The 12,870-nt window shown below is 40.1% G+C and overlaps 1 protein-coding gene across 1 annotated transcript in view; it reads right to left on the bottom strand.

The window, feature by feature from the left end:
- LOC124102023 (bile acid receptor-like) overlaps positions 1-12,870 on the bottom strand; it is a 48,144-nt gene that overhangs the window by 4,420 nt on the left and 30,854 nt on the right. The window contains exon 9 of the mRNA XM_046458294.2: positions 109-234. Within this exon, the coding sequence (XP_046314250.1) occupies positions 109-234 (126 nt within the window). The remainder of the gene's footprint in view (positions 1-108; positions 235-12,870) is intronic.

Here is a 12,870-nt window from a genome sequence, read left to right on the forward strand (position 1 = left end):
GCAGAATCAAATATTATTATTTTCTCAACATAGTGTAAGAAAATGAAACATTATATCTAACAATTTTTTTCTATCCTATATAATAGTTTGTATTATGCGTAATATTACCAGTTAAAGTAGCCGAAGGACAGTCTTCATTCCAAAATTTGTCCATAGAATAAATAACACTTCTATCACCACTCTGATTGTGACCATTCAATGTATGAGCTGCATGATTTGATAGTCTCATAGTACCTAGTAAAAGGGAAAAATATAAAGCCTGACTTTTTTCTCTTTATATAGATAGTAAATTAAATCTCTTTCAGAATCCAGAATGGCAGTTAAATGAGAAACATTCTGAACAAATGGTAGCTCATATTTATAGAGAGAGATTGTAGAGAAGGCCCTCTAACATGTGTTTTCCATGATACCATATGCTCAACACAGTGGCTTTTTTTTTTTTTTTTGGTGTTGAGTATTCAACCTAGTGTCTTACCACTAAATTAAGTCCCCAGCCCTATTTGTTTTCATTTTGAGACAGGTTCTCCATACATTGCTGAGAGTCTCAGTTGCTGAACTTGATCTTGAATTAGTGATTAGACTGTCCCCTGAGTCACTGAAATTACAGGTGTTCACTACTGCCCCCAGCAAGGATGACTTTCTTTAGGTTGGATTCAAGATGGTAGACTAGAGGAAGGCTGCATACATGTTGCTCTGTGACCTTTGATTCAAGGAGCAGAAATACTGCTTCTCTGCAAGGTGGATCAAAGAGGGATTTTACTAAAACTCAATATTGGACAGTCAGTGTTTTAGAGACTCAGAAATTTGGATCCATTAAGAAAGAAAAAAAATTACATTGGAGTCAAGCTTGAAGGCTATGGAAAATAACATCCCCCAAGAAAAGAGAAATGACAGCCACCAGGGAGAAAAGGAGGACAGTGTGATCAGGGAGGGGAGGAGAGGAAGGCAAACATTAGGCCCTGAGCTATGGGCTTTCATCCTTTCTCAAAGATATTTATCCCAGTAACAAGGAGTTTCAAGCTTTTACAACTGTTTCCCTGAGATGAGTTTCAAGCTTTTACAGCTGTTTTCCTGAGTTAGATTTTAACCTGCACAACTAGTTTCCTGACTGCCCAGCCAGCACATCCCAAGTCTCTAATGATTAAGTCACACTAAACATTCTGCTGTGATTAACTCTCATTAAAACCTACGAAACACAGACCTCCTCTTGTAACCAGTCACCATTTTCTCCCCTGAAAATATGCCATGTGCTTAAAAAGGCAGCTTGCTGATCTTTGAGGTCTGCTCCCATTTTTAGTTATTTTTGCTTACAAAGCTGGTTTGAGCAGCAGCAGGAGCAGTGCTGGTTCAACACAGGAAGGAGAACTCAGAGAAACACAATGGACAGATTTAGTATAGAAAATCCGAAGAGCAGAAAAACAGCCTTCCCTTAGCACTGTACACTGGTGCCTGAAAAGCACCTCATGTTTCCCAACTGACCATGGAGAGCTGAGGCAGTAGCTATCTTGAGGTGGCCATGTTGTAGCTGCTGCTGAGGGAAACAGGAGATTTAAGCAAAGAGGGTTCACATTCCTAGCAAGTGCCTGCCTCATGACCTAGAGAAGATCATACTCAGGGGGATTGAAGTAAGAAAAGTGAAAGGGTCAAAACTCTGGCAGCTCATGAGAATAGCTGAAGTTATAAGTGTGAAAACACTCAGGGACTAAGCCTGCGAAGACGGGAAAGGCTGTATTTGTGAGCAGCAGAGTAGGTGAAGGATTGGCTCCTGGATCCATTAACAGAATCCTATGGAGACTCCTGAGATCCAGACTCTCAGCAGAAACTGGCAACTAGCAGGCTCTAGGGGTATGTTGATCTAATCTCTCCAGAGCAGATGCCACCCAATAAAACTTGTGAGGCCTAATTAGACCTAAACTCCACCTTCTAGAACTCCACTCATAGAACTCTGCAGCAGTCCCACCCTGGGAATACATCTTTTCTTCTGCTAACAAATTCTATTGTTCCCTCTTCCACTCTTCCTTTAATTTTTTACTTCTATTTTTTCTACTCCTTCCTTATACCATCACATCCTACATCTGTTCTGCATTCTCTCTATTCACGTTTTGAAATTGTAAACTCTTTTTTCAGCCTTTCTATCACATTTTCTTTTATCTTAATTAACTGCATTCTTAACATCTTTTAACACTAGTTGGTTTGTACAATGCCTGCCCCCACCACTAATGCTATTGCAATTATTACTGCTGTGAATGTTATAGTTGACCTGTAGTTTGATTTAATACCAGATATAATATACGGTTACTTATTGTTTTTTCTGATGGCAATTGCTGATCCTACCATTTCTTGGTTTTTGTGGCAATTAATTTATAGATGTCATAGTAGGAACCAAGTATTTAGTTTAATGCTGTATATTGTTTGCATTGATTATTGCTATTATTTGCTTCCCCCTAATTGGTGAGGTACTGGAAACCTACAGAGATACTACAAGTTCACAGGGTAGAAATTCTGCTGCTGAACTAAATTCAACCAAAAGACAGCACACCTTGCTCCACTTTAATTATTGACACTCAATCTTCAGCTATACTTTACCTCAAAGAATAGAAAAGACAAAAACCCAAATGAAAGACCAGGCCCCAAGTAGAAACAGCTAGATGTGGGCCCCCATATCCCATCTATGGACATCCATTAACATAGAGGAAACAGTGAAATAACAGAAAGCCTGTGGATACCACACATATGAGGGATCTCAATCCAGATCACTCTAGGACACTTTAGCAACTGAAGAATGTGCCCTAAGAAAGGAGCAATCAATGCATCAACTGAGCAAAAGAGCAAGACCTGTGAAAATAGGAGAAAATAGGCAAACAAAATTCCTCCAAAATCCACAATCCCACAACAAAGGGACCTACTGATAGTGAAGTAGATGAAAACCCAGAAAAAGATTGTAAAAAACAGCCAGGTGACATGGTGCCCACCTGTAATCCCAGCAGCTCAAGAGCCTGAGACAGGAGGATCACAGGTTTAAAGCCAGCCTCAGCAACGGCAAGGCAATAAGCAACTCAGTGAGACCGTGTCTCCAAATATAATACAAAATAGGGCTGGGGATGTAGAACAGTGGCCAAGTGTCTCTGGGTTCAATCCCTGGTACAAAAAAATAATAATAATAGAAAAAACTGATTATTGGGGCTGGGTTGTGGCTCAGTGGTAGAGTGCCTGCCTAGCACGTGTGAGGCCCTGGGTTTAATCCTCAGCACCACATAAATAAAATAAAGATATTGTGTCCAACTACAACTAAAAAGTAAATATTTTTTTAAAAAGCTGATTATCTCATGTTCAATGAACTAAAAGAAGAACTAAGGAAGGAATTAAGAGAGCAAACATACAAGATAAAGTCCATTTTAATAAAAATAGAAATAGTGAAAAGAAGCCAAGCAGAACTCCTATAAAATAAAAACAAGATTGATCTAATTATAAACTCACTTGAAGATATCAGTAACAGATTAGATGGCATAGAAAATAGAACCTCAGGCCTTGAAGTCAGAATTTCAAGCATTGAAGACTGTCTATATGATCTTGAATACACAGAAGGCAGTAAGGGGAAAAAATATAGAACATGATCAGAATATATAAGAACTCTGGGACAACTTAAAAGATCAAATCTGAGAATCACTGGGATAGAAGAGAACTCCAATAGAGATACACACCAAAGGAATAAAGAACATTTTCAGTGAGACTTTCATCAGAAATAATTTAGACATCCACATACGGGACACTTAAAGGTCCCCCAATAGCCAAATGAGAAGCTTACTGATACATATCATAAGCAAAATGCCTTACATAGAAAATAAGGAAAGAATATTTAAAACTGAAAGAGAGAAATAACAGGTCACATTTAAAGGCAAACCAATATGGCTCACTTCTGATGTCTCTACTTAGACTCTAAAATCAAGGAGGCCCCAGAATGAGATATCCCAAACCCTAAAAGAAACCAACTATCAGCCAAGGTATAATCAGCAAAACTTAGTTTCAAATTAGAGGGGGAATAAAAACATTCCACGACAAGAATAAACTAAAAGAATTCATGATAACCAAACCAGCACTACATGGAATGCTCAAACTTCACACATAGGAACAACAACAAAAAAAAAAATTTCCATGCCTGGTGTGGTGGTGCACACCTGCAATCCCAGTGACTCCAGAGTCTGAGGCAGAAGGATCATGAGTTCAAAGCCAACCTCAGCAAAAGCAAGGCCCTAAGCAACTCAGTAAGATCCTGTCTCTAAATAAAATAAAAAATAGGGATGTGGCTCATTGGCCAAATACCCCTGAGTTAAATCCCCAGTACAAAAAAAAAAAAAAATTCAAAAACCTAAACACAGTGGAAGTTCAATAAAAGAATGATCCACTAAATGAAAAACAAGGCAGGATTAAAATATAGCAAAAAAAAAAAAATGGCAGGAAACCATGAACACATATCCATACTACCACTAAATGTTAATGATCTCACTTTCCCAATTAAAAGATACAGATCAGCAAAATATATCAAAAAACAAAACCCAACTATATGCTGTTTACATGAGATGTATCTTATAGGCAAAGACACCCACAGGCTAAAGGTAAAAAAGTGACAAGAAGTATTCCAAACATATGGTCCAGGAAAACAAGCAGGAGTAGCTTTTCTCATATCCTGACAAAGTACATTCCAAGAAAGAATTAATCAGAAAAGACAAAGAAGGACATTACATTCAAGTAAAGGGAACAATCCAACAAGAAGATATAACTATAGTAAACATTTATGCCCCAAAGTTCAATGCACCCAATTACACACACACACAAAAATACTCCATGACATTAAATTCCACATAGACCCCAACATAATAATACTGGGGGATTTCAATACACTCTTATCACAAATAGGTCATCAAAACAAAAAATCAACAAAGATATCTCAAACCTAAACAAAACTATAAATCAAATGGACCTAACAGCTTAAGAATATTCTATCCCAAAATAGCTAAATTTTCCTTCTTCTCAGCTATGCATGAAACTTTTTCCAAAATAGATCATATTCTAGGCCACAAAGCAAATCTTAGCAAATATGAAAACATTAATAGAATACTATGTATTTTATCAGATCATAATGAGATGAAATTACAAATAAAGAACAAGAAAAATAATAGAAACCATGTAAACTCATGGAGATTGAATTATACTTTCATAAATAACGATGTATCAAAGAGGAAAAATGAGAACAGAAATCAAGAAATTCTTAGAAATGAATGAGAACAAAGACACAACACATCAAAATCTCTTGAACAGTAGGAAAGCAGTTCTAAGGGGCAAATTTATAGCACTGAAAGCCCACCTTAAAAAATTAAAGGAATCCCAAATAAATAAGCTTATTTTCTACCAAGGCTTTAGAAAAAGAAGAACAAGGTAACCCAAAAACAGCAAAAGACAGGGATTAATTACATCAGAGCCAAAATCAATGAAATTGAGAATAAGAAAATAATACACCAGATCAAGGTAATAAAGAATTTGTTCTTTGAAAAGATAAAGAAAATAAACATACCCTTAGCCAAACTAATAAAAGAAAGAATGAAAAAAAGCAAATCAACGAGATCAATGATGAAAAAGGAGCTATTACCACAGACCCCTCTGAAATCCAGAGTATTTTCAGACCAAATTTTGAAAATTCATGCTCCAGTAAACATGAAAATATGAAGACATGAACAAATTTTTAGATACAGATATATGACCTACCCAAATTGAACCAGGAAGATATGGAAATCCTAAATACACCAATAAAAAGTAATAAAATTGAAACAGCAATTAAAAGACTTCCAAAAAAGAAAAGCCCTGAACCTAATAGATTCTCAGCTGAGGTCTACTAGACCATTACAGAATAACTAACACCGGTCTTTCTCAAATTATTCTATGAAATTGAATGAAAAAAAAAAACACTCCCAAATACATTTTATGAGGGCCAGGTGTGGTGCTGCACACCTGTAATCCTAGCAGCTCAGAAGGCTGAGACAGGAGGATCACAAGTTCAAAGTCAGCCTCAACAACAGCAATGCAGGGACTGGGGATGTGGCTCAAGCGGTAGCGTGCTCACCTGGCATGCGTGCGGCCCAGGTTCAATCCTCAGCACCACATACTAACAAAAGATGTTGTGTCCGCCAATAACTAAGAAATAAATATTAAAAATTCTCTCGCGATGTTTGAGGCCTAAGGCCTGACCTGAAGACCCATAGCAACCCTCTAGCAACAACAACAACAATGACAGGGAAGATACCTGGAATGCCAGGGGACCCCTCCAGTAGTCTGGTCCTTTTGGTAAGGACTGGCATACCTCTTTTGTGGTAATATTTAATCAACTGCAGCGAACCCAAGTGAAACATGAAGATCCAGGATCATTAGGCAATGCTGAGCTGACGTGGATCTGGGGCGAACAGTCTGGGCCCCTCAGAACACACACACAGAGCCCGGATCGGCTGCATTCAAGCTCCGGTTCGCCTGCTTCTCGTGACTCAGCACTAACGATCCCGATTGAAATAACTGGTCGGCCCTTCTGAACTTATAGAGGTAAAAGCCAACCGAGCCTTCATAGGCAGTGGCCACAGGATTGAAACGGGGATTGGGAGAGACAGTCAGGACCCACCCGTTGCATTGGTCACCTGGCAAAGGGAACGAACAGTCACCATTTGCATGGGATACCACCATGGCAGAGAACTGACGTCACGGGTGGAGGAGATAACTTCATTGAAACCAGCACAACAGGTGTGTAATCCCCTAGCTATCTCTCTCCACACAGCAGGGAAACCTTAAGGGCCCCTCCCAGCTCTCCTGTGAGTGCGATAGCCAGACCGAGGGAATCAGGAGTGGCGCGGGACTCACGGCATGGATCTCCCGGCTACCGCTCCGAACCAGTGCTGACAACTGAGGTCTCTTGCACCAGCTACCGGGGGTGTGGCTACCGGAGGGCAAGCAAATTCGCTGGGGGTTCTCAGCCCCAAGCTCTACAAACTTAGGGTCTGAGGGAGGCAAACAAGGAGAGTGTGCCCAGGCGTTCATGAAAACAGGGCTCCCAGGAGCAGCAGACCTGGCGTGTAGCCAGTATTGTGGTGAGCGTCACAGGTGAGCGTGGCCTGGCTTGAGGAAACACAAGAGAAGGCCCTAGGCACTCAGGATTGGAGACCCGCCCAGTCTGAGAGGAAGAGCTGCTGCACAGTGATTGGTTCCCACCTACTGAGAGGAGAAGCTTGGCCCAGTGGGCACGCCTACTGGAAGAGAAGTTAATTGAACTCTATGACTGCATTTATTATTATTTTTTTTCTTTTTCTTTCAATTTCATTTGTTGTTGTTGTTGTTCTTTAATTTTTTTAATGTTCTTAATTTTTTTTAATTTTTTAATTTTATTATTTTTTTAAATTTTAATTTTCATTTTTTATTATGATTATTATTTTTAAAAAAATTTTTTTCTTTCTTTCTTTTCTATTTTTTCTTTTGTCTTTTCATTTCTTTTCAATTTTCTTATTCCCCCTTCCTTGAACTCTACCTGCCTACTCTCATTCTCTTTAGTGACTTCTTCCCTTCCTTTCTAATACCTTTCCTCCCAAGCATCAAATAAATTTATAAGAGTAAACAGTAACTCAGCAGTCAAACAGAACAAGAAGTAACATGAGCAGCATAAAAAAGCAAGGAAGAAAAGGAGTACAAACAATGAAGGACAGCCTAAATATTCAGGAGGACCTAGAGTCAGCAGAAAAATGGTCATATAAAGAACTCAAGGAATACCTTAGATAGATGGAATGGAACCTTAAAGAGGATACGAGACAGCAAATCCAAACAGTGAAAGAACACATTGAAAATGAATTACATAAACAGATAAAAGAAGAAGTTAAGCATCTTTATCAGGAGATAGAGATTATTTAAAAAATCAAACAATAATTCTAGAAATGAAGGAAACGATAAACCAAATTAAAAACTCAATTGAGAGTATCACTAACAGAGTGGAGCAAGTAGAAGCCAGAACGTCAGATAATGAAGACAAAATATATCATCTTGAAAAGAGTCTAGCCAACTCAGAAAGGCTGGTAAAAAAATCACGAGAAAAACATCCAAGAGATATGGGATAACATAAAAAAACCAAACTTACGAGTCATCGGGATAGAGGAAGGAACAGAGATTCAAACCAAGGGAATGAGTAACCTGCTGAATAAAATAATTACAGAAAACTTTCCAGAAATAAAAAAGGAAACGGATATACACATTGTAGATGCATACAGGACACCGAGCACACAAAATCACAGTAGACCAATGCCAAGACACATTGTTATGAAGATATCCAATATACAGAACAAAGAGAAAATATTAAAAGCTACAAGAGAAAGGAGGCAGATTACATTCAGGGGTAAACCAATAAGGTTAACAACGGATTTTTCATCACAGATGCTGAAAGTGAGAAGATCCTGGAACAATGTATTTCAAACACTGAAAGACAATGGATGCCAACCAAGAATTCTGTATCCAGCAAAATTAAGCTTCAGGTACGACAACGAAATAAAAATCTTTCATGATAAACAAAAGCTAAAAGAATTTGCAGCCAGAAAACCAGCATTGCAAAGCATCTTGAGCAAAACACTACACGAGGAAGAAATGAAAAACAATAACCAAAACCATCAGTGGGAAGTGCCTCTGTAAAGACAGAGGGTGGGGGGAAAGCTAATCATGGAGAAACAAACTAAATTTAAAAAAAAAAGAAGATAAATAATCAAACATGGCTGGAAGTACAAACCATATATCAATAGTAACTCTACACGTTAATGGCTTAAACTCTCCAATAAAGTGACATAGGCTGGTAACATGGACTAAAAAAACAAATCCAACAATATGCTGCCTCCAGGAGACACATCTGATTGGAAAAGACATACACAGGCTGAAGGTGAAAGGCTGGGAAAAAATATACCACGCACACGGTCCTCGTAAGCAAGCAGGGGTAGCCATCCTCATATCGAATAAAATCGACTTCAAGACTAAGTTAATCAAAAGGGATAAGGAAGGACATTATATACTGTTAAAAGGAACCATTCACCAACAAGACATAACAATTATCAATATTTATGCACCAAATAATGGTGCTGCGACGTTCATAAAACAAATTCTCCTCAAGTTCAAGAATCAAATAGACCACAACACAATAATTATGGGTGACTTCAACACACCTATCTCACCATTGGAAAGATCCTCCAAACAAAAGTTGAATAAAGAAACTATAGAACTCAATATCACAATCAATAACCTAGACTTAACTGACATATATAGAATATATCAACCATCATCAAGTGGATATACTTTTTTCTCAGCAGCACATGGATCCTTCTCAAAAATAGACCATATATTATGCCATAGGACAACCCTCAGTAAATATAAAGGGGTGGAGATAATACCATGCATTTTATCTGATCATAATGGAATGAAACTGGAAATCAATGATAAAAGAAGGAAGGAAAAATCCTATATCACATGGAAAATGAACAATATGTTACTGAATGATCAATGGGTTGCAGAAGACATAAAGGAGGAAATCAAAAAATTCTTAGAGATAAATGAAAATACAGACACAACATATCGGAATCTATGGGACACAATGAAAGCAATTTTAAGAGGGAAATTCATCGCCTGGAGGTCATTCCTCAAAAAAAGGAAAAACTGCGGGGACCCAACATGGCAGCCGGCGAGGAGGCAGCATTTTCAATACCTCCACAGTAATGGGATCAGAGAGATCCATTAATACACCTACATGCTACCTGCTGAGAAACTTCTAGCAAAATTCCGCTGAAAGGAGACCTGCCGGGAATTAGTAAGTTTATTGGAAGTGTCAGTTTGTCTCGGCTACGAGGCGCAGGGGCCCAGTCCCGCTGGCCGCCGCCAAAAGGCCGCTGCTAGCCCGGCGGCGAACGTTCAAACAGCCGCTGCCTGCCCGGGCTCCTGCCGGCCCGGCTCTGTGAACCGCCCCTGGCGGTTCGGCGCTGCAAACGACCCCCCCTCCCCCCCCTCGGGTGAACAGCTCCCCGCCCGGCACTGCGAACAGCCCTGCCCGCACAGCAAACAGCCCCGCCCGCCTGGCTCTGCGAACGACCCCGCCCAACCGGCAAAAGGCCCCGCCCACCTGGCTCAGGAGGCGACATGAAGGGACTCTAACCAAGCCTTTATGAAATAGCGAACTGGGAGCTAAAACCAGAGACTGAGTCAGACCAGAGACAAGCCAGTCCCACCCCTCCCTTCGGATTCTCCAGCAAGGAGCCAGGGGCCCGCCATAGCAGAGAGGGGAAGTCACCAGAGTTCGGCCAACGAGATTCCTTCCCAGCGGAATCTACTTTAGCAGGTGTGTGACTCCCACCAACACCAGATACAAACAACCGGGAAACTTCAAAAATCTCTCCATGGGCATGACCGTAAGGGCCACGGGACTCCCGACCCCCAACTCCCCCTACCACCAGTGACGTGGGCGTGACTTTAGGGGCGGAGGGAAGCAGAGAAGACTCCCCACCCCCAACTCCCCCAACCGCCAACAGAGAGGGCGTGACGGTAGGGGCGGAGGGAAACAGAGGGCACTCCTGACCCCCAACTCCTCCTACCGCCAGCAGAGTGGTCGTGATTGTAGGGGCTGAGGGTAGCAGAGGGGATTCTCGACCCCCAACTCACATTACCACCAGTGGCGACACCCAAGGTCTTAGCCGCCAGCTTCCCAGGGCGTGCCCATCAAAGGGGTCCGGAAAAACTAAACTATTGACTCCCAGACCACAGCTCCACAGCACTGGAGATTAGATGAATGGTAGAGAGAATGCTCAGTCGTTCGGAAAATAGGGCACGCAGTGGGGCTGAAAGTATAACCAGATCCTTGGGAACCGCCTCTGGTGAGCAGGACCTGGCTGGCTGGCAGGAGGAAGGGGAGGAGGGGCTGGAGAAGTGGAACGACTCTGGACTAACAGGATTGAGAGACTCCCAGGAGCTGCCTTACAGGGATTGCTGTCGACACATAGAGGGCAAAACTCAGCCCGGAGGGCACAGCTCTGCCTACGGGAAGAGAAGAAAATGGATCTCTAAGACCTAATTTAATTTCTTATTTTATTTTATTCTATTTTTTCTCTCCCCTTTTCCTTCTTTCTTTCCCCTTTCAAGTTTTATTGTTCTTTCCATTCTCCCTATTCTATCTATCTCCCTCTCCTTCTTTCTTTTTAAGAGCACCTTCTTTCCCCTTCTCCCCAACTTTCATCCCAAGCATTACGTCCTCCATTACGTGTAATTGTCTAAATGCAAATAGGTGAATGTTTCGAGGCTGTCTATAGGGCTCCTAAATACCTAGCTACTACCAACACCCTGATCCAATTGACGGTTAGTATCCCACTTCAGTAGAGCAACCTTCTAAAGTAGCCAAGACATACTAACCCTTATACCTTCATAGCACCTAACCTAAACATAAAGTCCTAAGAACAAACAACAAATCACTATATGCATACAGAATCCGGAAGCCCTTTATAAATTGAATGAATCAGCTTTAAAGTACAATAAAGCCCAACATCTCTAGGCATAATCTCCCACCACAAAGGAGAGACAACAGAGATATACAAAGCCAAAACAGCTAATGGGGTAGAGAGGGAAGAGGGGAGGGAAGGGGACGGGGGATAGTAGGGGATAGGAAAGGTAGCAGAATACAACAGTCACTAATATGGCATTATGGAAAAATGTGGATGTGTAACCGGTGTGATTCTGCAACTTGTATTTGGGATAAAAATGGGAATTCATAACCCACTTGAATCAAATGTATGAAAGATGATATGTCATGAGTTATGTAATGTTTTGAACAACCAATAAAAAAAAGAATGCAAAAAAAAAAAGAAAAAAGAAAAAAAATAAAATAGTTAAAACCAAAAAGGAAAAACCAACAAATAAATGAGCTCACACTTCATCTCAAAGCCCTAGAAAAGGAAGAGCAAAACAACAGCAACTGTAGCAGAAGGCAAGAAATAATTAAAATCGGAGCAGAAATCAACGAAATTGAAACAAAAGAAACTATTGAAAAAATTAACAAAACTAAAAGTTGGTTCTTCGAAAAAATAAATAAGATCGACAGACCCTTAGCCATGCTAACGAAGAGAAGAAGAGAGAGAACTCAAATTACTAACATACGGGATGAAAAAGGCAATATCACAACAGATGCTACAGAAATACAGAAGACAATTAGAAATTATTTTGAAAACCTATATTCCAATAAATTAGAAGATAGTGAAGACATCGATAAATTTCTTAAGTCATATGATTTGCCCAGACTGAGTCAGGAGGATACTCACAACTTAAACAGACCAATATCAATGGATGAAATAGAAGAAGCAATCAAAAGACTACCAACCAAGAAAAGCCCTGGACCGGATGGGTATACAGTGGAGTTTTACAAAACCTTTAAAGAAGAATTAACACCAATACTTTTCAAGTTATTTCAGGAAATAGAAAAAGAGGGAGCTCTGCCAAATTCATTCTATGAGGCCAACATCACCCTGATTCCGAAACCAGACAAAGACACCTCAAAGAAAGAAAACTACAGACCAATATCTCTGATGAACCTAGATGCAAAAATCCTCAATAAAATTCTGGTGAATCGGATACAAAGGCACATCAAAAAAATTGTGCACCATGATCAAGTATGATTTATCCCTGGGGTGCAAGGATGGTTCAATATACGGAAATCAATAAATGTGATTCACCACATCAATAGACTTAAAGATAAGAACCATATGATCATCTTGATAGACGCAGAAAAAGCATTCGACAAAGTACAGCATCCCTTTATGTTCAAAACATTAGAAAAAC

The sequence above is a fragment of the Marmota monax genome, unplaced genomic scaffold (genome assembly GCF_021218885.2).
Source record: "Marmota monax isolate L192 unplaced genomic scaffold, Marmota_monax_Labrador192_F-V1.1 WCK01_AAM20220418_F8-fsc00087, whole genome shotgun sequence".
NCBI classification, from domain to species: Eukaryota; Metazoa; Chordata; class Mammalia; order Rodentia; family Sciuridae; genus Marmota; species Marmota monax.